At 35.9% G+C, this 26,853-nt stretch overlaps 1 protein-coding gene and 1 long non-coding RNA gene across 2 annotated transcripts in view; both read right to left on the bottom strand.

Annotated features, from left to right (window-relative positions):
• Positions 1-1,129: 1,129 nt before the first annotated feature.
• LOC140693792 (uncharacterized) lies at positions 1,130-3,483 on the bottom strand. Its single transcript, XR_012069496.1, has 3 exons — positions 3,345-3,483; positions 1,985-2,050; positions 1,130-1,187 (listed from the first exon to the last, which is right to left on the bottom strand). It is a non-coding gene; the product is annotated as an uncharacterized lncRNA (long non-coding RNA).
• A 438-nt stretch (positions 3,484-3,921) lies between these two features.
• The window catches only part of LOC140693701 (uncharacterized), a 40,240-nt gene continuing 17,308 nt past the window's right edge, over positions 3,922-26,853 (bottom strand). Inside the window, exons 2-4 of the mRNA XM_072957407.1 lie at positions 6,242-7,234; positions 5,507-6,130; positions 3,922-4,018 (exon numbers count right to left, since the gene is read on the bottom strand). Coding sequence (XP_072813508.1) covers positions 3,949-4,018; positions 5,507-6,130; positions 6,242-7,234 — 1,687 coding nt within the window. The 3' untranslated portion in view covers positions 3,922-3,948. The remainder of the gene's footprint in view (positions 4,019-5,506; positions 6,131-6,241; positions 7,235-26,853) is intronic.

Raw genomic sequence — 26,853 nt, 5'->3', positions numbered from 1 at the left:
ACAAATGAACTTATTTACAAACCAGAAATAGACTCATGACATAGAAAAGAAACTATGGTTACCCAAGGGGAAAGGGGGAAGGGAAGAGATATGTTAGGAGTTCAGGATTAACAGATATACACTATTATATATGAAACAGATAACCAACAAGGACCTACTGTATAGCACAGGGAATTATATTCAGTATCTTATAATAACCTATAATGGAAAAGAATCTAAAAACATGTATATGTATATGTATATGTATATGTATATGTATATGTATATGTATATGTATATGTATATGTATATAACTGAGTAACTTTGCTGTACACCTGAAACTAATATTACAAATCAGATGTACTTCAGTAAAAAGAAATAAATAAAATTTTAGAATAGACAGATAGGTAGGGAGATAAATAGACAGGCAGACAGTCTGGCTAAAACTAAAACACAAGGTGGAAATAACTCTTCAGGAGCCAGAGAGGCTGCAGCACACACTCAGGATAGGAGACTGCAGAGGCGGACTCTGCTGCTAAGGCTGCAGCTCCTGCAGTAAAAGTAAGGGTCATTGCTCATTACGGCAGCAGTACCTAGGGGTCTTTGCCAAAGGAAGTGGTAAGGCCATAATATTCATGTTTTTATTCATTTATTCAATTCAATATGAAGGCTTTAGACTAGAGCATGTCAGTAACTAACATGTGTCCTGTGACACTTACCTAGAAATAACCATAATACGATGAAAGCCTACAGATGCACATGCCACATGTCAGGGTCAAAAGGAAGTTTGTAGTGGGTGCTTATTTCAGAGTTGTTCCAATACATACAGGAACTATTTCTGTATGAAATATTTTAGCCCAACTTTTAAAAATAGCTCCACAGGAAGAATGTCAAAAGTACTAAAGTTTTAAGTAGTAATCCAAGATAGGCAAATGGTAAATATACTAAAGAAATTAGGATCAATAGCTTAGTTATGAATCATATTGATTCATTTGAATCATAATAATGTTCTCTCTGGTAAAATGGAGAAATGGAGGTATTATTGAGGCATCTCATAGAAAGAGGATAATCCTAGTTTATGAGTTGGAGTTGATAGACTTAAATACTGGTATACTATTTAATGACAATCTGAAATAAAATTTACCTTCTGTGTATGAGTCTGCATTGATATATGCAACCTCTCTCTCCTGGAGTGTTTTCACATTCTCCTGTAGTTGAAGCAAAGCATTCACTTAACTCACAGCGTTTACAATTTTGGAAATACAAGCAAAACAAATTAATTCAGTAAAAGAGTGGTTTGCAGATACCATTATAAATCAAACACCTATGCTTTTGACCATAATTTTAAGAAAATGCTATTAACTGGTTGATAATATTAATGCAATTAAAACAAGAAAGAAAAATATTAGTGATGCTGTAGCCGCTGTTCATAGCAACAGCAGGGAGACCCAGAGGAATACTGCCCCTGATCCCCTGCACCATAATATGAAGGGGGAAGGCTCGGAGATGCTCAGCCTCACCCTGGATCTACTGGAAGAGGACTGCTCAAAGTAAGGGCTGGAAATCTGTACTTTTAAAAGGTCTCTGGAAATCCTTACAGACATTAAAGTATGAGATCCCTTGATGTTGGGGATCCAAGTAACTTTACCATATTAAAAGTGAGGAAGTTGGAAATTTGATTTATCAAGAATTTTTTGAAAGAGAAGATATTGATGAAAAAGAAAAATATAGGAGGGGAGGATAGAGAAAAAAACTAGAGGGAGAGAAGAGTGGCTATTAGGACAAAGACAAGACATTTCTCACACATACATGCACACACGCACACACATTCTAGAAAAATACAGCAGAAGAAGACTAATGCCATCACACAACATGGGAATATGCAGAGAGAACTCTTTTCTTCTCTCTGTTTCTCTCTCTCTCTCTAGCTTGCTACCTTATAAAAGCAGTTACAGTAAAAACATTTAAAGCTGTGAGTGGTCATCCCACAAATGAGAATTCTCACCTCTGCGCTTGACCACATGGGATAGATGACAGCTGATTCTGCGGCAGAGTATCCATTATGACAGAGCTACAGTAGAATTAAAAAAGATTCCTTAATTATATGTAAAGGTAAATGTGCTGCTGAATATGATCAAGAAGCTAGTAGAAAATGGGAAACAATATTCAAATTGTCTTTTAACTCACATGAATTTAAATTAATGCAAGGCATATTATCTTGTATCTTGGATTTATTTTATCTGTATTTTAAGCTGCTTAAATTATAAAAAGACACATGTATTTCTATATACATGTGTTCACAAGAAATTACATATTTCTAAAAGTAAATGACCTTAATGAATAAGCTCTGATTCATCTAAATAAGTGTATTATGAAATGCATGTTCATAACAACAACATAATAATAAGACTTTGCCATATAAATGGAATCAAATGTGATACAAGTAAATGTGATTTTATTCCCATACTTATTTGATTCATATTATTATTTTAAAGTATGCAGAAATGAGTCAGAAGGAAAGCATTTTAAAAACCATTCACAATAATAAGAAAGATATGACATTCTTTAAATCAATTCTATAAAATTTGGACTCATAAATGAACAAAACAGAGGATAGTCACAGGAAAGTGCTTTTTGGTGCGCCTGCCTTTAAAAAAATACACAAGCCTACCTTGAACATGTAAGAACTCAGAGTTACTGGACAGAGAGCATAAGGGAAGAAGATGAAAGAAGGGGGTCTATGAGAGACACTTTAAAATAAAGCATTAAGAGCCAGTGACAAATGAAAATTAATCATAATTGAATTAAAAATAAATCCTTGAAATTTTAGAGTAATTCAATTTACAAAATCATTGTATTACACTCCCCAACCAGGCACTTTTGTAAATGGTAAAATATACCTATGGTTACAATTTAGTGTTGAATCCATAAAGGAGAGACTATAATCAGAGTATAGTCATCTAAGAAGAGCATGTTGTTTTCCTGGATAGAAGAAATCCAAGGAAACTGTAAAAACTTGAAAATTAATGCCAAGGATCTAAATCAGATTTTCAATAGGCTAATTCACTTGTCAGAAGTAGTTTCCTAGGTTTGACTATTTTCTGAGCTTACAGATTTTACTTACTTATCACAAAACCAATATAAATAGAAACTAAAATATTTTAAAAATAATGAAAAAATTGGTTTGTGCTTAGTAATTAAGAGGTTGTTCTGTTTTGCCAAACTGATGTAAAAGCAAAAACAAACTCTATTTCTTAAATTTTCTTGTTTTTATCCAATTTAAAACAGTATCAGGTAATGGAACACATCTGTGATTACCCTGAGATACATGTTGACCAAGAAGATATGTTTACTGTCTTAGTTACCTCAGCCCATTTGTGGAACCCAGAAGTCCAAATTTTTCTGCATCCCAGCTGGCAAAAATGGCAGTTCTTCTCAGTCTTCAGCTTGAAATCATTGTTAACATACATGGTTAGGTACATCTGCCTAAAAACAAAGGAAAATTCACTGAAGTCACTTTCTGTCATCACTTGCCATGGAAACATTATTTACCTCTACTAATCAGTTTTCCAAAATTCTGGACAACTTCTTATAAATCAGCAGTTCCACTGGTTAGGTCAATACCTCCAAATACCCAGAAGTCCTGATGATCTCCCAGAATAACACATCTGTCTGGAAAGGAAGGCATTCAAAAGAATGACAACTTAGAATGTATTATAAAAAGCAGTAATTTATGTTTTTAAATTAAACTTCCTCCTGCTTGAGTTTCCTCCATAGAAAACCATCAAGGTACTGTCTCCTTTTAGAATTTACCTTTTTTTCCCCACATTTAATTATATCACATCAACCAGGAAAAAAATATTAAGAGTTGATTAAGATTTACCTTCTCTTACTCCTGTAATCTTTGTAAAAACAAAATGTTTTAAGACATTTTAAAAAATTCACCAACTCACCAAGTTTCACAGATCCTCAGGTAGTTCTGATTACATCATAAATGCTTGTGACTTTCTTGAAGTTATGAACATGCATTTTAACCTTCCTAGAATTTCACAAAGGGAACAAATTACTTCACATAGAGCATTATGTCTAACAGGTTCCTTCCAATGTTTTATTATAAGTCTCAGAAGTACAGAAAACTGTTTAATAAGATGATAAATTCCCATATGCCCACCACCTAAATTCAATCATTGTTAATACTGTTGAACTATTTGCAAGCGAGTTGTGCAAATCATGACAGTTGTCTCCTATGTATTTAAGAATGCACCTTACGGTGAAATCAAATAAAAAAATCAGTATTTTATATTTTTCCTCCCTCATAGCTCTATTGTTGGTATTTATTTAAACTCCAAAATTATTACTCAACATGAAAAAGAATCTTGTTCTTAGCAATTTTTTTTTAAAAAAAAATGTGTATTTGTCCATTTAGAGCTCAAATCAATTAAGGGATATAAGCCCCAGGTGCTTTTTTTGGTATTTTGACCAGGGAAGATTTCTGTTTCTGACTTTTCTCTTAAACTGTAACTGAAGCTACATGCTCTGTTTTCCTTCTGTCTGTATGTATCTGTTTATAAATCACATTTTTCATTGTGTACCTCTAGAGGGTATTAATACATGAGATAATAAAGTCTCCTATGTTAAAGGAACTCTGTTCTAATTGAGTTAAATAAACACTTTTTAAAAATTCTTATAAAATAAAACTGAACTTCTAATACCTTAAGAGTTCTGAAATTTTAAAACAAGCTTCTTACAGAACTTATAAAATACTTGCAGAATCCAAATTCAAATTGCTAAGGCAAATCATTAATCAACAAGGCTCATTCAACCATTTTAGTTTAATAAAAAACAGCTATCTCCTCTCTGATTCATCAGTGTGAAGTTTCCCTTTCCCTCTACATTTCAAGCCAGTCAAACTAAAGTTCTGATCATGCCATGCTCTTTCCCAGCCCTGCACAAGCTGTCCTCTGCAGCTGGCGTTTACTGCCTGTCTTGATTCCGTGGAAAACTTACTGTTTGTGTAAAATTAAGCTCAATGAGCACATGTTCTGTGGTCATGCCTCCTTAATACCAGAACTGTCTGGGGTTAGTAACAGTAACGACTATGATGGTAAGCGCACTGGGCCATGTAGCAGTTACGCGTTCACCACTGTGACCACTTAACCCTCCCCCACAGAAGTGACCGGTGAACTTCGCTCCTTTCCCCCTTCTCTCCTACTCCTTCCCTTAAGTTAACCTAATATTTTGCATGTACAGTGTTTTGACAGTTATCTGAAACACTGTTTTAAACCGTCAGTTGAAAAGGGAAGACAAAATGTTACACCTGGCCCAGAGGAGGAGAGGGGTGGGGAGTGGCTCAGAGGAAGCCGAACAGGACGCGCGGCCTCGGATCACAACACAGCCCCTTTCCTTCCCAAGTTTCACAGCCGGGAAAGCAGAGGCGTGGGGCCCGGACCGCTTCGGGGCCTTCGTGGGAGGCCGAGGGAGGGACGGAGACACGCGCAGGGCTGGGGAGGGGCCCGCAGGGACTCACCGTCTGTGCAGCGGCTCCTGACCCACAGCTGGGCGGGCGGCGGTGGCAGTTGAGGCGGCGGTGCCGGCTGAAGGGGCTGAGGCGGCAGCAGTGGAGGTACCGGGTGAGGGGGCCGAGGCGGCGGCGGCGGCTGCGGTGCCGGCTGAGGGGGCTGGGGGGTCGGCGGCTGCGGTGACGGCTGAGGGGGGTGGGCGGGCGGCGGTGGCGGTAGAGGCTGCGGTGCCGGCTGAAGGGGCCGATGCGGCGGCGGCTGCGGTGCCGGCTGAGGGGGCTGAGGCGGCATCGGCGGCGGTCCCGGCTGAAGCGGCGGCGGTTGCGGTGTCGGCTGAGGGGGCTGGGAGGGCGGCGATGGCGGTTGAGGCTGCGATGCCGGCTGAAGGGGCTGAGACGGCGTCGGCGGCCGTGCCTGCTGAGGCGGCATCGGCGCCGGTACCGGCTGAAGCGGTGGCGGCTGCGGTGCCGGCTGAGGGGGCTGGGCGGGCGGCGGTGGCGGTAGAGTCTGCGATGCCGGCTGAAGGGGCCGAGGCGGCGGCGGCTGCGGTGCCGGCTGAAGGGGCTGAGGCGGCATCGGCGGCGTTACCTGCTGAGGCGGCTGTTCCGGCTGAGGGGGCCGAGGCGGCGGCGGCTGCAGTGCCGGCTGAGGGGGCTGAGGCGGCATCGGCGGCGGTCCCGGCTGAAGCGGCAGCGGCTGCGGTGCCAGCTGAGGGGGCTGGGCGGGCGGCGGTGCCGGTAGAGGCTGCGGTGCCGGCTGAAGGGGCTGAAGCGGCGGCGGTTGCGGTGCCGGCTGAGGGGGCTGGGAGGGCGGCGATGGCGGTTGAGGCTGCGATGCCGGCTGAAGGGGCTGAGACGGCGTCGGCGGCCGTGCCTGCTGAGGCGGCATCGGCGCCGGTACCGGCTGAAGCGGTGGCGGCTGCGGTGCCGGGTGAGGGGGCTGGAGGTTCGGCGGCTGCGGTGCCGGCTGAGGGGGCTGGGCGGGCGGCGGTGGCGGTAGAGGCTGCGGTGCCGGCTGAAGGGGCCGAGGCGGCGGCGGCGGCGGTACCGGCTGAAGCAGCGGCGGCTGCGGTGCCAGCTGAGGGGGCTGGGCGGTCGGCGGTGGCGGTAGAGGCTGCGGTGCCGGCTGAAGGGGCTGAGGCGGCATCGGCGGCGTTACCTGCTGAGGCGGCTGTTCCGGCTGAGGGGGCCGAGGCGGCGGCGGCTGCAGTGCCGGCTGAGGGGGCTGAGGCGGCATCGGCGGCGGTCCCGGCTGAAGCGGCGGCGGCTGCGGTGCCAGCTGAGGGGGCTGGGCGGGCGGCGGTGCCGGTAGAGGCTGCGGTGCCGGCTGAAGGGGCTGAGGCGGCATCGGCGGCGTTACCGGCTGAGGCGGCTGTTCCCGCTGAGGGGGCCGAGGCGGCGGCGGCTGCGATGCCGGCTGAAGGGGCTGAGACGGCGTCGGCTGCCGTGCCTGCTGAGGCGGCATCGGCGCCGGTACCGGCTGAAGCGGTGGCGGCTGCGGTGCCGGTTGAGGGGGCTGGGTGTTCGGCGGCTGCGGTGCCGGCTGAGGGGTCCGAGGCGGCGGCGGCTGCGGTGCCGGCTGAGGGGGCTGGGCGGGCGGCGGTGCCGGCTGAGGGGGCTGAGGCGGCATCGGCGGCGGTATCGGCTGAAGGGATGAAGCGGCGGCGGCTGCGATGCCGGCTTAGGGGGCTGAGGCGGCGGCGGCGGCTGCTGGAAGGACTTGAGGGACTCGAAGTCCTTCACCATCTTTTCCAGGGTCGCCATGGCGGCCTCCCGCCACGCGGGGACAGCCCCCGGGGTCGCCGATCCGACCGGCGTCTCTGGTCAGCAGCGGTGGCAGTGAACGGGGCTCGGGGCCGCCAGCAGTTGCGGACCCCAAGCGCGCGGCCATCTTGGAATCGTCCCGACAGTCCCCGCGGCCCTGCGTCCTGCCACGCTCCGCCGGTGGGGCGGGGCCGGGCCGCGGGATTGACAGCCAGAGGCAGCGGCCTCCGCCAATGGCTGCCTCGCTCGCCCCTTGGACTCAAAGAGCCGCCACGGCTGCTGGAGTTACTGCCGTTCTTCCCGGCGATGGACGGGGGGTACTACACGGGGATCGGGAGGGCGGTTCGGGGGCGGGGTTGCAAGGCACGGACAGGAGGGTGGGGAGGGCGGGTGACTTGTGATTGAGGGTCTCTCTCAGCGAGGGGCGTCCCCGGATGACGCATAGCATGTGGCAGGGAGGCCGGGCAGTGGGCTGGGAGCCCGAGACCCCTGCGGGGCGCTTGCCCACCCCGCGGCGCGGGCGGAGGGCCGGCTCGCCGGACAGCCTGCTATAATATGTTGACTGTTACATATTTGGCCTTACCCTTGTTAGTAGCCTCAAATCACTCCTTGTTCACCTTCAGGATCATTACCATAGATATACTTCTGACAATCCTCGTACTTAACTATGTTCCCTCATGCTACAGGGGCATGCACATGCTATTCTCACTCTTAGAAATAATCTTTTACAGATCAATCCCCTACTCCCCTCAAGGGATTTGCCTATCTAATTCCAATCACTCTCATTGCTCAGCTAATTTGTGAATTCATAAAGCCCATTACATTAACATAATTCCTTAACACCATGTAATTCTCCTTTATCACAATTATTAAAGTATACTTTATAATAACATAAAAACTCTTCCATGCATGAAGGTTGATATTCAACAATTAAGTTCACTGTATGAAGTTGTAAGTACATATACTCTATATTATGAAAAATGTTAAGGAATTACATACTATAGTTAAATTCATTCATATTTTTTCATAGAAATATGGAAATATTTATTCCAAGTTGGATCATCACTATATGTGTGTGTGTATATATGTATATATCTTTCATCCTTCATTCACATTATAAGTTCTGATAAAATATTGCCAACAATTAACTTTTATACCAAGGAAGGAAAGAGGAAGGAAGGAAAGAAGGAAATGGAGGGGTTTTAGAACTCTTGAGATTGATACATATTAGATAAAAACTCATATCTGTACATTTTTATATGATAATTATTTTCCTGAAATTATATAAAAACGCATAAAGAAAACTGAAAGCTAAATATAAAATTATTTACAACCCAAATTTGAGGTTAATTTATATCTTCAATTGATATGCATTTTTTTAAATTTAATATTACACTGTTCCATTGCTATAATCAAATTCATAAACAGAAAACTATATATGATATATAATCCTCTCACCATTTATAACATCTCTGAAAGCATTTTTGAAGTAGAATATTTTATATTTAAAGTTTTTATCATTAGAAAGGCTTTGAACATTTTAACACTATTAGATTTAATTTACTTCATCGTATTATTTTTTCCAATACATGTGAAATAATATCTTATATGGTTTTGATTCATTCTTTAAGTAGTTTGTTAATATTGTGTAATAAGTGAATTCATGGAATATTGTTATAGAGTTAGACATTTTTATTTGAAGATGTCATCTTTTGTAGTATAATAATGCCATTATTGTAGGAATGTGAAGGAGTTAGACATTGCTTTTAGTAAAATCATCACTCTAACGGGCATATTGGCAATAGCAGCATGCGGTTAAGATCATGTCAATTTTTTGTAAATCTTTAACAAATTCTGAAATCACTCTGGTTGCTTGCAAATTTATAAAACACAATTACTTAATGGAAGAACAAGGCTGTAGTCAGTGCATGACAAAGGAATGCTGCTTAATAAATAAGTGAGAAGAATTAAGTTTAATTCAAGGAAAGCAGCATTCTTAAAATATTTTGAATTGATTCGAGAAACAGATTTTATGATTATTTAGCAGAGCTTATATAGACATTTATGTGTGTGTATGTATCCTTCATCTCTGTATCAATTCAAATAAGATTTTGCCAAAAAAATAAATTTTAGAGCCAAAAAACCCAATCAAAAAGAAAGAAAAGAAGAGGGAAGGAAAGCAGGAAGGCAACCTAACATCAAAAAATTACATCATTATTTAGAGTAAAGATCTATATCAACTAAACATTTGTATTGTGACCTCCACATTCCACTAAAACTTATGCCATTTACCTACAAATATAAGCTTTTATTTGCTTCTACAATAAATAATACATAAATTTAATGAAACTGCAGCTCAAAAGACGGAAATAGCATTAGAAATTCAGTCATCCAGTGCAGTAGCTAAAGCATGGGTATGACCTGACTCTAAGCAATCAGAGAACAACCAAGAAAATGTGCCAAACTGTTGGATATCCAGATTTGTTCCCAGGGCAGGGAAATAGGCCTATCAAGATAAGTAAAAGAATATACCATGTTTAAAGCTTAATTATAATGCAAAATAGATATATATCTATATCTATTTCAAAATGTTAAATTTAAAAGTGGACCAGAAAAAAAACAAAAAACAAAATTACTTCTATAGAGAAAACAAAGAATTGCCTTGTCTTCTTCTATTAAAGACTGACTAGCCACCAAATATTATGGAAATAGCTATAAAGCTTTAAGAAAAAATATTATAATTCTATAATTGTGTTACCACTAATGTTGTTATGTTTGTAGTTAAGCCAAAGTAATACCAAGACATTCAAAGAATCAGAAGGAATGGTAACTATATATTTATCCTAAAAAATAAATATAAATACTAAGTAAAGGATACATTTTTTAAAATTTAAGAAGTACGATATGATTATATAAATGCTATGTTAAAGGGTATTGAATCTACAGGTAGATAAAATAAGGATCACGTCTATTTTGAAAATATTTCAAAATAAATGCCAATAAATAAAAGTAATTCTTAAAATGATACTTCCGTCTAACTTGTTTGATTTTGTAAATGCATGTTACTTTATATCAATTTGCATTATTGATTATTATATGGTTAATAACACAGATACAATTAAAAGAAAATTATAAAGAAGTTGAGATAGCAAAAATAACTTTCTTTTCTAATATTTACAAATAAAAGATTTAACAGTGAATTTTTATCAATCATAAGTCTTTATATTTTAAGTATAATATAAAATTATAATGGAGAAAAAAGTAAGCAAAAAATGATTCAAATAAAAATGTTAAGGGGAATAATCGTTTATAACATTTGCCAGCTACCTCTGCTTGGTACTATAACCAATCACAAGCCACTGTAGCCACTGACCTCCATCACTCCCTAAAAGTTCACAGTGGAGATCAGGAATGGAGCACTTTGTGCTGTGGGGAAACTGACAAAATAGAGCTTCAGATAGATGTTTTCAGGAGAAGATTTTATAAGCCCCAATTCTTGCATCTCCTTATATCTAGAAGAGCACAAAATTCATTAATGGTGACGTCTGCTCCTCATAACTGGCAAAAGAACTCAATGTGTGTTTGATTGCACGTAATCCCCTTCACTAAAATTACATATATAATATTGAATTTCCCCCTGCCTCTTCAGAAAAGGTCCTCAGAGCCATCTGAGGTGCTGTCTCCTAGATTATAGTCCTCATTTTGCCCCAAATAAAACTTAATCCACAACTCTCATGTTATACAATTTTATTTTAGTAAACAGCATGTATATTAAAATAGTTCAAAACATTGATGTAACAATTGGTGAAAAGATACCTCTGCCTATATAATTTCAAATTGAAATAAAAAAAAAATTGGGCCACCATGATAATGAATCTGTGTAAGGAGAGACATTTTCAGCATGATGAAAGGAAGATAAATCACTCTAAGCTTAAAACTATGCATCTGGACAAATTAGCAGTTGTGAGAGTAATAACCAAATATACTTCTAGAAATAAAAAGGATGAAAAAAAATTTACACCCAGACATCTTCACAGAGAGAATTTCTGGAGGATGTACTTCAGCCCAGTCTGCTTGATGATCCATGAACTGGTCCAACACAGACGGGAAGGAGACCATAGAAAGAAGCAGAGCCCTGCAGCTTAGTGGGCAGCAGGTTTTATCAGCAAGATAACTTAATTATGAGACTTGTCTTGAGCAGCCACAAGAGTCTCCCTGCAACCCCACCAGAATCTTAAAAGTTTATATAGAAGCCTTAAAATACTGTCCGATGGTCTCGGCAACAAGCACATTACTGTCGCAAGGCTGAGTACTTGGTGGGACTTCTGCAGGGAAGGCAAGCGAAACACATTCCAGTAGTCATGTCCTCTTGATGATCCCTTCAAGACTGATCCCTATCAGGTATAAGTAGTGGGGAAAAAGAAGAAAAGGAAAACAGAGTTAATGACTTCTTGGATATGTAAAACATTTTAAAATTTCTGTGCAAAATTTATAATTAAAATAATGAGTATATTTTTAATGATAGCATTCTGGAAGTCTCTATATCAAAGATTAAATTTAGTTAATTATGGGCTTGTGAGTAATAATTTTTCTGTTTCTATATTTCATAATCTATATTATTCACTAAAGATTTTTAATAATTTAATTACAAAGTTAAAATCATTTCAAATGTATAAATAAAGAGATATTAGAATGGTTATTTTAATAGAAAAATTACAGTGTGAAGCATTAAAAACAATGTAACAACATCAGTAAAGCTGAGTAATTATATTTCTTATGGTTTTCACAAATAAAATGTTACTTTGTTATTAATAATTATATTTACAGTCTTTGAAAACAATCAGGGATTCTCAATATAGAATGTCTAATGTTCATAAAGCAAAATTGTGTGCATAATTTGATTCTAGGACAAAAATATACATATATATAATATACACACACATAATACCCAGGAATTACATACAAAAAAGAATGTTTAATTCTTTATTTGTTACATTACAGTAAGATTTGATTATATTTTTTATTTGCATTTCTAAATTATGAAACATTTGATACATACAGGTTATGATTATAAAATATTTATCCATTACTCTGCCACCCAAACTGAGAAATAAAACATGACATTTCCAATATATTTACCCTTGCTCATTTATGTTGCTTAAAACTAAAACTGATATAACTACATTTTATAGTAATAGGTATTTCTTTCTGGTGTTTCTTTTTCTATATTTTTATTTTCAATAATTTTTGCAGCATGTTTAAGTGTTCCTCTTGCAAATATCCTAGAGATTCCCCCCAAATATCTGAGAATTTATGCATTTTAATGTCTTTTAATAGGGAAATTGACTTAATTTAGGCTTATCCATATGTATTATTGACTAATTTATTTATGACTTTATTTTGTTTTCCACATATAACTTTGTTCATTAATTTTCTTTTTTTTTGAGTGACTTTCTTTTGTTTTTCCTTCAGATGCGTTTTTCAGGCATTAAACACCTCATTCATTATACCACTGAAGATAATTTCATTTATTTCATACTTGTATAATATTTTGGCCTTTTCTAGATTTTAAAATTCAGGATGACTTTTCTACAAAACATACATTTCAAGAAGCTGTCTTCTAATCCAGTTTTGCCAATATTATATAAAAAACAACCTGTTTATTGTTATTTTCTGATAGTTATTATTCTATCCTACACAAGGATAGTTAAATTTTTTCTAATTATATATTTTTATATATATTTTCTACTTTATATCAAGAAAGTAGTCATGTTAACTGTTTTTTATATTATAAGTTCATTATGGTATTTTGCTCCATCTTTGGAAATTAGTTTCTGCTATTTAAAGGATTATCTAGTCCATATTTTGACTTTGTTCACTTTACTTTTTGATATACCATCAAAGGCATGATCAATGAAAGGAATAATTTCTAAGCTGAACTTTAAAAAAAATTACAATTTGTTTTCTTTGCAAAAGACATTGTCAAAAGAATGATAAGACGCCACAGATTGGGAGGATGCATATTCAAAAGATATATCTGATAAAAGGCTATTAGCCAAAATATACAAAGAATTCTAAAAAGCTCAACAATAGAACATTAAACAACCTGATTTAAAAAATGAGCAAATTACCTGAGCAGATACCTCACCAAGGATGATGACAGATAACAAACATACGAAAATATGTTCAGCATTGTATGCCATTAGGAAACTACAAATTAAAACAAGAAGATACTACTACATACCTATTAGACTAACCAAATGTAGAACACTGACAACACCAAACATCCTGCCACGATGTAGAGCAACAGGAACTCTTACTTATTGCTGATGGAAATATAAAATGATTAAAACAGTCTGGAAAGTAGTTTGGCAGTTTCTTACAAAACTAAATGTGCTCTTACCATAAAATCCTTCAAGTCTACTCTTTACAGTTTACCTAAAGGAGCTGAAAACTATGTCCACATGAGAACCTACACAAGGATATTTACATCAGATTTGTTTGTAATTATCAAAACATGGAAGCAACAAAAAATCCTTCAGTAGGAGAATGGATAAACCATAGAACAATCAGACAATGGATTATTATTCAGTGCTGAAAATAAATGAGCTATTAAGCCATAAAAAGATAATATAGATCCTTAAATGTATAATGATAAGTGAAAGAAGCCAATCTACAAAGGCTATGTATTATATGATTCCAACCTCATGATATTCTGGAAAAAACAATACTATGGAGATAATAAAAAGATGAAAAGTTGCTAAGTGTTATGAGAAAGGGAAGATTGATTAGGTAAAGCATAGAGGAATTTTAGGGCAGTGAAACAATTGTGTGTGGTACTGTAACAGTGGATAAATACCATTGTACACTTGTCCAGACACATAGAGTATTCAACACCAAGAGTGAGTCCAAAGGTAATTATGAGTGATTATAATGTGCCAGTGTAGATAAGTATATATTTATATATGCTGCTGGGTCCTATAGATCCCAGGACATGGGCTTTCTCTGGGAAGAATGATTGTTGCATCAGGGTCTTGGTCCTCTCACATATGTAGATATAGGGTAGACTGACAAAAAAAGAATGTCTGGATACTGAGAAACTCAAAATTAAAGTGAGAAGATTTACAATAATAAAAACCAACTAATCCCTTGAAGATTTCTAGATTAATTAGACAAAAAAGAACAGGGAGGACTTTCTTATAGAGTTTCCAACCTTTGTCTAACAATTTGTACACCTCACAGAATATATATTTTTAAATGTACATATAAAAATGACAAAAAATAACTATATAGTAAGTCAGAAAGGAAGTGTCCACAAATTTCATGATGCTAAAGTTGTACTATTTTTATAAAAATAAGTAAGATAAAATTTAAACAACAAAAATGGCTAATTGTCTGGCTAACTGAAATTTATCAACCTTCTTTTTGAAATTAACTAAAACATGTACTTTATTATTAAAGCCCTTAATGTGCTTTTATTTTATCCTATTTACCTCTCTTTCTTCACTACGGAGTATCCTGAGATTTTAAAATGCATTCTCCTGCTTTTCTTTATAATTTCTTGAACACACTTATATATCAATAAAATGATATCATTTAGTTTAAGTTGCCATTTATATTTATTAAATGTTATATTGTTGTTCAATTTCCCCTGAAACATTCTCTTTACTGCAATTTTTATATTTAGAATTATTAATTTTTATAAAACTGAAATTTTTAGAATGCCACTTAAAAATTACTCCATTAATCCATTTTCCAAAAAGTGGATGTTTGAGTTATTTATGATGTTTGATTACTATAAGCAATGATGTTATAAACATACTTGTATATTTATCTTGGTGCACACTGAACACAGGCAGAAGGTTGAAGGTAACTTAGGAAAGAAATTGCTAGAGTTTGTGTGTTGAAACCTTTAATTTATAAGGATATTATAATTTTCTGAAGTTAATGTAATAGAGGAGAAAAAATCTGACTCTATATTAGATCTGTTCCTTTAGCTTTGACCACTGTGCCCTGTTTCCTAGGCTTGGTCTTGCTAGCTTTGCACTCACATAAAGATAACAAGCTGTAGAATAGAGAATAACATTTGTTTTTTGGAGGTTTACAGGGACACCATGAACTGCCCCTCATGGACAGCTGCAAGAACAAAGAATTTCTACAGCAAGATGTTTGCAACAACCTACCATACACCTTCCCTTGTTTTTTATTTGTTTGTTGTTGTTGTTTTTTTTTGTTTTTGTTTTGTATAAAAGAAGCCTGTATTGTGACTGGACCTGGATGGTTCTCCAAGACATTATTCAGCCATCCTCTCGGTCTGCCAGCTTTCCAAATAAAGTCGCTATTCCTTGCCCCAACACCACATCTCTTGTACTTAAAGTTTAAAGTTTAAACTTAAAGTTTCAAGTTTGGGTAAGTGTTTTTCTAACTTTTCTGCTAAGTGTTACTGCCTAATATTTATGGCTGGAATTTACACTCACCTAAATTTCTTCAAGAATAACTTGACTATCATTGGCTGTGTCTTTTTCCATATAAATTTTAGAGTAAGTTTGTTGAGTACCATTCAAACCTCTGCCAGCATTTAATCATAGAGATTAAATCTGTGAATCACTTTGGTAAGATTTTATATGGTTAAAATATAGGCTTTCCATATTCATGAAGAAGCTATATTTCTCCATTTACTTTTGTATCTTTAATGCATTTCCACACAGTCATTTTTTTTTCTGATGGCTCACAAGACATTTACTTGGTGAATTCCTTTTCTTCATATTTTCTGTGGTTAAAATTGTATCTGTTTATTGTATTTCTAACATTTTGTTTCTAGGCATAGAAAGACACCTGATATTTAGTCCCTGAAAACTACTCTTTTATATTTATTTTTTTAAACATAAACAGTTTAGATTATTTCTTTCAGATTCTAGTAAATAATACATTTGATTCTGTTTCTTACTAAGTTCTTATGTACCTCCCTTACAATGATGAATGGAAGAGGTCATAGAGGATATTGTTATCTTGTTTCTAATTTTGAATTTAATGTTTTTACCTTTTTTGTATTAATCACAATAGTTTACTTTGGGTGTTTTTTTTTTCCAGATATTCTTTGTCAGAATAAAGAAGTTCTTTCATTTCTTGTTTTCTAAGAGCTTTTTATCAGGAATAGTATTGGACTTTAATCACGTACTTTCTCTGCATCTTCTGAAATGATCAATTGCTTTTCCCCTTGTAGTTTTGTAATCTATTAATGTGCCATAATACATTAATTTATTGTATACAGGCAAACTAACTTGCATTGTTGGAATAATCCCATTTATTTTTACAGGTCAATTTTGCCTACAGATTCATATTTTTCTACTGTATTTACTTATTTTTGTTCTGTTATTTTGTGTGATAGTAAATATGAGACAGTTTACGCTTTAAGAATTAAATATGCAATGCTGAATCTCACTTTTTTCATAAGGGGTACCTGAGCTCAAACTATTTAAATTGTGAGTTATGAACAAGTAACATTTAGTCAACCTGTGATGAAAGATTCATGGTGAAAAAACGCCCACTATAAAACTATGTAAAGTGAACGCTAGGTCCTTGCTTCACCTAATCCACATAACTGGATATTTACATTTGCTTTTCTCACAGGAGGGTACATCCTTCTTTTAATTTTATATTTATATATAATATGCTGGAAGGAGCATATTCTTGTCAGAGATTTTATAGTTACTAAAAATTTAATCTAATTTTAAGGGGGTCGATGTCAAAGTGTACCAAATAACTACTTCCAGAGATTTGAGGTGTGACCATAATCACTGAAAATACACAGTTAATTTATGCCAAATGACTTTCTATTATTAATGTACATATGTACATGAAAAGGTTGTTTTAGTAAATTTAGTACATTATACAAGGACTAACAATACAAAGGTCCCTAAACATTTAAATTTTCATTAGTAATATATTTATGTGTGATCATTGTTTTAATCACGTAATACTATTTATTGCTCATACATGATATACCAAAATCATGAAAGACATAGCTCTAAGGACTAGAGGTGTATAATATAAAATAAGAGTGTGCTTTATTTTAAGGAGTTAACAGTTACATATTAATGGCTTTAAGTCTAGCATATATTTCTTTCTCTTAGTGGCCTTGAATTTTTATATTTACATTGCCTATTTGTCATTTTTTGAGCCAACTCAGATCAAACACAAACACAACTCTAAAAAATTACCTAAACACACTGACACAACTTTTTTTTTAAATCAAGAAGCAACTCCATCACTGTCTTCCATGTTTATGTAAACTGGTTAACTACACAGGGAGCTTACAGGGCCTTCTGAGGAGAATAATTTGCCTATACTTTGATGATCACTTAAGAAATTGTCATGGATACATTTGGTAGAATATAATCATTCATATTATTACATTTATACCATTGATGTTTTCACTGTTTCTGCCTTTGTTGCTTGGTTCTTAAATTATAGTTAAATAATGATGAAGCCTCTGTTTCCTTAAAACAGGGAACACATATTTATACTCCTCTAAATATTTTTAAATAGAAGATCTAAAAAGAAAAACATATCTGATATTGCAATCACTGTAAAACACAGATTCATTTGTGTCTGTCAGCTATGGGTCTGCAACAAAACATCCCATAACTTAGAGGCTGATAAAGATAAATATTCTTATGCACTGACTAATTGTTCAGCTGGGGTTCTAAATCAAACTGCTGACCCACTAGGCCAGCTCTGCTGAGACCTCTGATGCCCTCACTTTTGTTTAGTTCTAGGACATGGGTTCAGTTCAGGTCTAATCTTAAGTGCCTTTGATTTGTTTGAAACCAATCAGCCTACTCAGCATGTCTTCATGGTAGAGGTAGAGTACAAGAGAGAAAGCCCAGTGCATAGGCACATTTCAAGCCTTGGCTTGCATCACATCATATCTGCTGATAGCCTAAGGGCCAAAGCAGGTTACAAGTTCAAGCCCAAAAGTAGGAGAAGATAAATACTCCTCATGTGGAAATATAATGGCAAAGGATATTCTAATATGCACCATAACCTTCCCTGACCTCCACTCAAAAGTTCCCCACTGAAAATTAGAAGCTTAATTGTAATGGTTAGTAATTTTAAAAAAGATCTTTTTTAGAAAAAGGACTCTATATTAACACTTTCTATATCACTGACATTTAAGACAGTGCTGGTCACGTATTAGGCACTCTCTAAATGTTTACTGGCTAGCTGGCTGGGTGACCTGGTGTCAGACACATAGACATGTTATCAATATAATAATGTCCAACTAAAAGAAAGTTACATTATTGTACCAAGAACTGGATTGTCTTGCCCACGAGTTTTTAAAAAATATGCATATAAAATACAATATACAGTATAATTCACTCAATTCACAATATGAAACACAACAATGAAGGTAATATTCCTACTGGATATTCCCTGTTGACATTCTCTGATGTATTAACTCTCCTGGAAGGAGTTGCATTAATTATTAGATATTTAATTAGATTTTCACTAATGGTGTAAACACAATATGAAAATTGACTTTGATTTGCATTGTCATTTAGATTCATTAATCAACTGAGAGATATGAACAATCATGGCAGGAGACTGAAACTTCAGCATTGAGGGGTTTTTAAATTATGCTTGGCATCATTAGATGAACATATAGTCTCGATTACAGAATGTGAAATTCCATTAAATTACCCCATATGAGTCAATGCCCAGAGGACCATTTTTGATCAGGGTAGAATAACTCATTCTCTAGGACCTTAGGATGGAAAATTTTATATTTTAATGAAAAGTAACATCATGAATACTCTTTATTCCTTCACTGTAAAAGGCAGGAACTGTTATTCCCCTTCAGTAAGTATAACAGTTGCTTGAAAGAATAAACAAACTTTGAATTTAAAAACTAGAAAAATTCTTTGTTTTTGTTTTTGTGATTTAGATTCCACGTATGAGCGATCTCATATGGTATTTTTCTTTCTCTTTCTGGCATACTTCACTAAGAATGACATTCTCCAGGAGCATCTATGTTGCTGCAAATGGCATTATGTTGTCAGTTTTTATGGCTGAATAGAATTCCATTGTATAAATATACCACATCTTCTTTATCCAGTCACCTGTTGATGGACATTTAGGCTGTTTCCATGTTTTGGCTTTTGTAAATAGTGCTGCTATGAACATTGGGGTGCAGATGTCATCCTGAAGTAGATTTCCTTCTGGATACAAGCCCAGAAGTGGGATTCCTGGGTCATATGGTAAGTCTATTCCTAGTCTTTTGAGGAATCTCCACACTGTTTTCCATAGTGGCTGCACCAAACAGGACAGAAGTAGACTCACAGACAGAGAATACAGACTTGTGGTTACCAGGGGGGTGGAGGGTGGGAAGGGTAGACTGGGATTTTAAAATTGTAGAATAGATAAACAAGATTACACTCTATAGCACATGGAAATATACACAAAATGTTATGATAACTCACAGAGAAAAAAATGTGACAATGAGTGTGTATATGTCCATTTTTGACTGAAAAATTGTGCTGAACACTGGAATTTGACACAACATTGTAAAATGATTATAAATCAATAAAAATGTTAAAAAAAGAAAATAAAAAAATAAAAAATAATAAAAAACTAGAAAAATTCTGTACTTTTTACTTATTTTGCCAGTGTTTTTCTTTATAATTATTAGTAGTAAAAAATCACAAAGTCACTTGGGATCTATTGTCCACCCCCTTTTTTTTTAGTATTGGCTAAATGAGCTAACCCTGCAAAATACACATTATCTTTGCCCACAACAGGCATGTGTGTGTGTGCCCCCACATACAGAACACAATATATCCACACACCCTCCTTACTACTATTTATTGTAGTATAAAATCTCCTAAGTTTAGGAGCAAAGTCATTGTTTTGAACTCTATGTCTCTGATGAAAACACAGAAATGAATCCTTCACTGCCTCTCCTATGAAACAGTCATTGTCAAACACTTGCACTGCTCTGTAACTACTGACTACATGTCTTTCACTATCTTAATAAGACCACATACTCCCAACATCAGGCACTGTGGTTTGAACCTCAGTCTATATACCGTGTACATAACAAGGCCTAGCCCAGATTTGTTTAAAATCTGTTTTCTGCAATAGGGCCATAGGTTTGATTGGGATAGTCTCTTGCAAATTCTCCTTTGATTTTTGTTTAAAATGAATTTCTAATTCCTCAGTTGTCTTAGTTATGATAAGGTTTGCAAACCCAAATGAATTTGGAACACACCATAATCAACATTTGTATGAATGAATCATAGAAATATGTGCACAATTGGTAAAATATATACCACAGTGGTTGGTGTAAGTAGTCAGTTGTATTACAAAAAACAATAATAAAATAAAACAGGCACATGAATAGTTCAGTAAATTATACAAAAAGTTTATTTATGATCTATATAATTTTTCTTACTTTGGGTAATTTTCTATTTTATCTATCAAATGATAGGATTAAGAAAGATAATTTTGAAATTTCTCTTCATTTCCAAGAAAAATATAGTAGAACTTTAGAAATCTATATATTAATGGCATTTGCATTTATTTATACACAGTTCCTATGTGTTTCTGGCTAGAAGTAGAAATTACTGGCTTAAATGTGTGCTGCTTTCCACTGTTCACTAGCTAAAATTGAAGTAAATAACTATTAAAAATAATAACTATTTAAAATTCAAAGTACTGAATTTTCTTCCAACTAATTTTATCAGAGCAGCAGTTACATAAGATTCAAATCTATATTTATATTTTTCTTGGTAGTACATGAACTTCAGAATTCCATGTAATAGAATATGTAAGCTATCCACCTCTTTGTATGTGTCATGAATATTAAATTATTAATATATTATCTTAGAAGTTAAAAGTAAGGATTTAGTTAACAAATGATTATTGAATTTTTTATGTAAATTTTGTGTCCTGCACTGTAAAAATTTGAAATCTACAATCATAGACTATAGAACAAGCAGATATACACAAGACAAGTTAAGCCCACACTGTTTCAAGAGGCTTCTATTTTTAAAATGTATTAAATATTTATTTTCACAGATTGATGTGTTTAGGCAAATCGTTTTAAAATATGTTGTCACAATTACTTTGGAAACAACAATAATTTTTATCACTATCCTAATTTTCAGTGTATATTCACATGTGATTCCAACAACTATGACACTGAGTTGCTGAAGCAAAATCAAACATTTTAGAAATAAAGAAATTAAAGTATAGGAAAATTAATTGACTTGCAGCAATTTTTTGCACTGTCATCTTGGCTAAGCTAGATTAGTTTACAAGAATCCCCTATCCTGTATGATACTTTGTTAACTGGCCCAAATAAGAAATTCTTTTTACAAATTTTGGAAGGGGAAAATAAAGCAGCTCATCTGAAATCTGTTATTTTAGAGGTACGAGTAACAAACAAACAGATACATGTGGATTCTAGCTAGTTCTTGCTGTCTTTCTCTCCACACCCACATCATCTTCCCAAATGAAAATCTTGCTGACCAAGAGCCACTGAGACCCAACAGATAATTGGAGACAGCAGCTTTCCATAATCTTTTCCACCTTTGCAGACCCACTTGGGCAGCCCAAACTGCTTTATTTCAAAGGGTTGGATATCGTCTTTTCTCTGATCCTCCAATTCTCCCTTTTAGAAATTTATGACCCCAGCAATACACACAATTTGGGGAAGTGCTATCACATATCTAACCCTTTTTTACATAATACTCATATTTTTTTTCATTTTCAGATTGAATATGACTGAGACATAACTTTGATGAGATCACACTGTTATTAAATGTCAGTATTGAAAATCAAATATTTCTTACTATATCTCAATCTTGAAAGAAAAAATATTTCCAAAAAAAAAAAAAGAGGATTTGTTAGGGTATGTATTTACTCAAAAAGAATTTGGGAGCAAGAATAAGAGGTTTCAAGAGAGAAAGAAGTGAGAAAAAAGGAGATAATCTAGCAGGAGAGAATAATTCATGCTTAAGAATGTTTTCATGGTACCCAATGCTAACTGCCAGGTGGCTGGTTATATCAGAAAATACTGGTATAATTGATAACATGGAAAACTTTCAAAGTTTCATGCTCTTAAATTTCATTGAGGATAAAAATGTCCTGATTTTGTATATAGGCTAGGTATACTCATATGTGTGTGTGTGTGTGTGTGTGTGTGTGTATGTGTGTGTGTGTACACACACACACACATATATATATATCTCCAAATTTCAGTGGATTAAACAACAAAGATTTAGAATTTACTCAAGCAAAGTCTGTATCCAGATAAGAAGCGAGATGAACTGTTCCAAAACCAGAAACTCAGTGATTCAGAACAAGGAAATTACCACCATCTTGAAGCAACACCATATGGAGCTTACTGCCTCCTGATGGGCATCTCAGAAAAAGAGGCACCTGCAGAGCCATTGCTGGGTTTTCCATGCTTTGTGCCAAAACTTATACATGTAAATTTGACTCATGGCCATTGGACAAAGCTAATTACATGACCTCAATTATCTTCAAGTGGATAAATAATATAGTCTTGCTTGTGCACAGAAAGGATACTAATGAACACTGATAATAATTTTTCCATAAAGCTTAATATTTGAAATATTTGACTTTGGCATAGGGCTTTATGGTATTGGGTATATTATCTGTTAAATTATCTGTTCCTCAATTTTCTCACTAATAAAATGGAAGGCAGTAATATTCCACTATTAGAACAATTAGGGAATCAAATGCAGGCATATAGCACTCAATAATATTAAACATTATCAAAATCATCATTATCATCATCATCATTCTCTATATCTCTAGTCTTTGACAACATGTATCACTGAGGCTGATAGATTTTGACAAAAAAATAAAATACTAGAGTTGAAAAGAATTTTAGAAATTACTTACTCTGGTCCTGTCCTTTCATTTATGAGAAAAGAGATGTCCATCAGTTAAGTGACCTTCCTGGGCCCAAATCTCCTTAACAGCAAAATTGAAAAAAGATGTCTAAGTCCAGTGTCCTTTTTTCTCAAGATAGGGAAATTAGAACTTTCTATCAAGCATAGACTGAAGATATCCAACTCTTTTGTATATTGCTAAATCTGTTCCATGTTACCTTTGCCCATTTTACTCCATCGATTAATTGACATTTTGTAATTAATTAAAATCTTCCCAAAGGTGCAAGCTTAATGACTTTATAAGCATGGCAGAAATATGTTGATATAGTAAAGTGCTTATTGCCTGAGCAAATGCATTTTACAATTTCTAAGAACTAGTCACCCAAGGAAATTTTGCTTACTGTGCTAAAAATTAGGGATATTCATGGGGGGAAATGAACAAGAAAAAATTAAAAAGAGAAACTGTTAATAGATAAGTTTACTTAAAATATTTCATTATTGAAAGAAAGTAGTATTTGACTTATAATGATACAAATGATTTTTTATTCTCCCATTTCCATCAAAACAGAAAAAAAGATGCTATTAGAATTGTATGGATCAATAAAACCTTACAGAACACAAAATAAAGAATATAACTAACATTCTTGCCATTATGAACTTTCTTTGGGGAAGAAATTTGTACCATCTGGAAATATATGAATAAGACAGAAAAGGCCAGGTGACAAAAACACATAAAATTGCTTAATAAATGGATAAAACTTAAAATGCTAAATGCCAAAATGTCAAAATTCCACTTCAAGTTTAGAAATGCTATTTTAAAAGACATTCCAAAGCATTTTACCACTTTTCTATGAAATCAAAAATTCCCTTTTAATCACCTACAGATGCACAAGGACCTCATTTAGACTCACAAAAAGACCAACCAAGAAATATGTTTGCTATATCCATGGCATGTTGCTGACACAAAAGAGAAAAAAAGAGAGTGATGACTTTGTGTGTGTGTGTGTGTGTGTGTGTGTGTATGCATGTGTTTGGGGAGGGGAAGGAGGTTTGAAGGTGAAGTAGACAGGGAAAAAGAGGCTTTGATTATGGTGTTTTAAACTTAAGAGATAATAAAAACTCTGATGTAAATTTATTTAAATCTGCAATGTTTCATCATTACAAAGAATGGAAATCAAAATGCATTAAGATTAAAGAAACCTAGATGCTAAAAATAGATAGATGTTTTGCATAAATGAACTGCATCTAAAAACTGTTATTCTCATTAATGTGTATTAAGAAACACAATTTCAATTTATTTGTCAATTATTCCTGAGTTAAATAAAAAATAAAATTAAAAAGTCACAATACACTCTGTTATATCTTTCAGAACAGAATGGGTCTTTAAACAGAACAACTTTCAAGCAATGAATTGGGGGAAGTACATAAGGCAGAAGTCAGAAATGCTAGGTAGGAAAGTACTGTAGTTGACCAGGAGAGAATGTAAAGTGTTATAAAAAGCTGGATTTATTGAAGAATTTTTAAGGAGATAGAATTGATGGGCTTATGTACTATTTAAAATTAGGACATGAAGTTGACAAATATAGATTGACCTTCATTCAAGATTCTTGCTGGAGTAACTGAGTCAAAGGAGTGACTTACAACAATAGAGAGAGTGGGGAAGAGACAAGAAGATAGGGAAATTCACCAAGTGTAGTGAATTCAGTTTAAGATATGTTGGGTAATCTGTGCCTGATTTTAGAAGGCATATGCAATTTCGGTATATAAATGAGTACTAGTTTAAACCACAGATTTTGATATTATTCTAAAACTGTATATAAAGGACGATCCTCAAGAAGACCAGCATTTTAGGCATTATAGGGGATGGTAAATTCAAATTTTTTAGAGACTCTTAAAGAATCATAATAAAGATGAAAAAGCCTGGAAAGAATAGTGGATTTGATAAAGAAAAGAAAAGGTTATATATTAACCGATGAGGCCTGCAAAATACCACAAACTAAGTGGCTTAAGCAGCAATTTATTGATTAGGATACTAAAAGTCTGAGATCTAGGTTTTAGTGGGGCTGATTCCTTCTAGGGTTTCTCCCCTAGTTTCTGGTGGTTTTCTGGCAGTCCTGAGAATTCCTTGGTGTGAAGAAGCATTGCCCCAATCTCTACCTTCATTTTCACGTGGCATTGTCCCTGTGTCCATGTGTATTCATGCTCTAATATTCCCTTATCACAGGGACTCCGGTCATATTAGGTTAGAGGCCCACACTAGTCCAGCATGATTTCATCTTCACTAATCACACCTTCAACAGCTCTATTCCATATAAGGTCACATTCTGAGGCAGCCAAATTTTAGACTTCACATACAAATTATACAGGGACACAGTTCATTCTATAACAAAATTCTTGCTCAGTGGTAGAGTGCATGCTCAGTATACACAGGATCCTGGATTCAATTCCCAGTATCTTCATTTAAAGACACAAACAAACAAACAAATGATAAATAGATAGATAGATAAACAAATAAATAAATACCTCCCCCATCAAAACAAAATTTAAAAAATATGATCACAAGGAAAGTCATTTTTTCTATCCAATTTCAATTGGTGGTATAGGCTGATGTTGAAAATCATTTACTTAGTTTAAAACATAAACTAGAGACAATAAATTTAAACTCATTTAAAAAGGCACTTGGATTTGAAGTGAAGGCCAAATATAAAGACACGGTTAGAAGAAGGAGATTGATCTTGAATTAAATATGAGAAAAAGATAGATGTTCATTTTTTTATTTAATTTGGCCTACCTTGAAATTTCTTTTGAGAAAGTATTCTGTGGAGATAGACCTGGGCTGCCTGGATCTATTTCTGGAAGTAGCATGGTCTAGCAGAATGAGTAAGAGATTTTGAGTCACAAGATTCACTGTGTGGTTCTGGATCTGAAATCTAAACTGTGCAACTTTGAACATGTTTACTGACCTCTCTCGGACTCACTTCTCTTCAATTGTAGATAATAGCATTCCTGTACCAGAGTGTTATGAAAATTAAATATTATAATGTTGTCTAAATGCACTTTTATCAAAATATTATATGTGTATAATTTTTTTATATTGTCAGCATCATTTTATACTGTCTAGCTATAAAGCTTTTATAAACATTTAGAAAATGCAGAATTTGACTTCCTATGATTACCAGAGCATAAGAAGGATTGTTAGAAACATAACCATCTGTCCAAAATAGTACAACTTTTTGTCTTAAAATACTAAAGGAATGTATTACTATAAAAATGTGTTGTATTGTGGCAATGGCAGAAACAAATCTTAAGAAAACTTTGTGAACATCACTCAAGACACAGAATGTGCAAACCAAATGGGCAGCAAAACAGAAATATTTTTGAATTTAATAAAATAGTACAATTGCATTCTGGTGCATGGACATCAACCCACAGGAAATATTAATAGCTATTATACTCACATTTATAATTCAATAAAATGTAATTTTATATCCTTTTTAAAATCAGAAAACACTAATAAGATGGATTGATTAAATTAGATGTGAGTAATGACTATGATGCCATTGAGAAAATGGTAAACCACAATGTTGTTTCAATCACAAAAGCCCTCGGTGTTTGCTTCCCCAAAATAAAGCAGATAGTGCCCTTTAAAGATTGATATGAAAATTTTGA

The sequence above is a fragment of the Vicugna pacos genome, unplaced genomic scaffold (assembly GCF_048564905.1).
Source record: "Vicugna pacos unplaced genomic scaffold, VicPac4 scaffold_20, whole genome shotgun sequence".
NCBI classification, from domain to species: domain Eukaryota; kingdom Metazoa; phylum Chordata; class Mammalia; order Artiodactyla; family Camelidae; genus Vicugna; species Vicugna pacos.
Note: the sequence above shows the minus strand (reverse complement) of the source record. Positions and strands in the feature narration are given on the sequence as shown.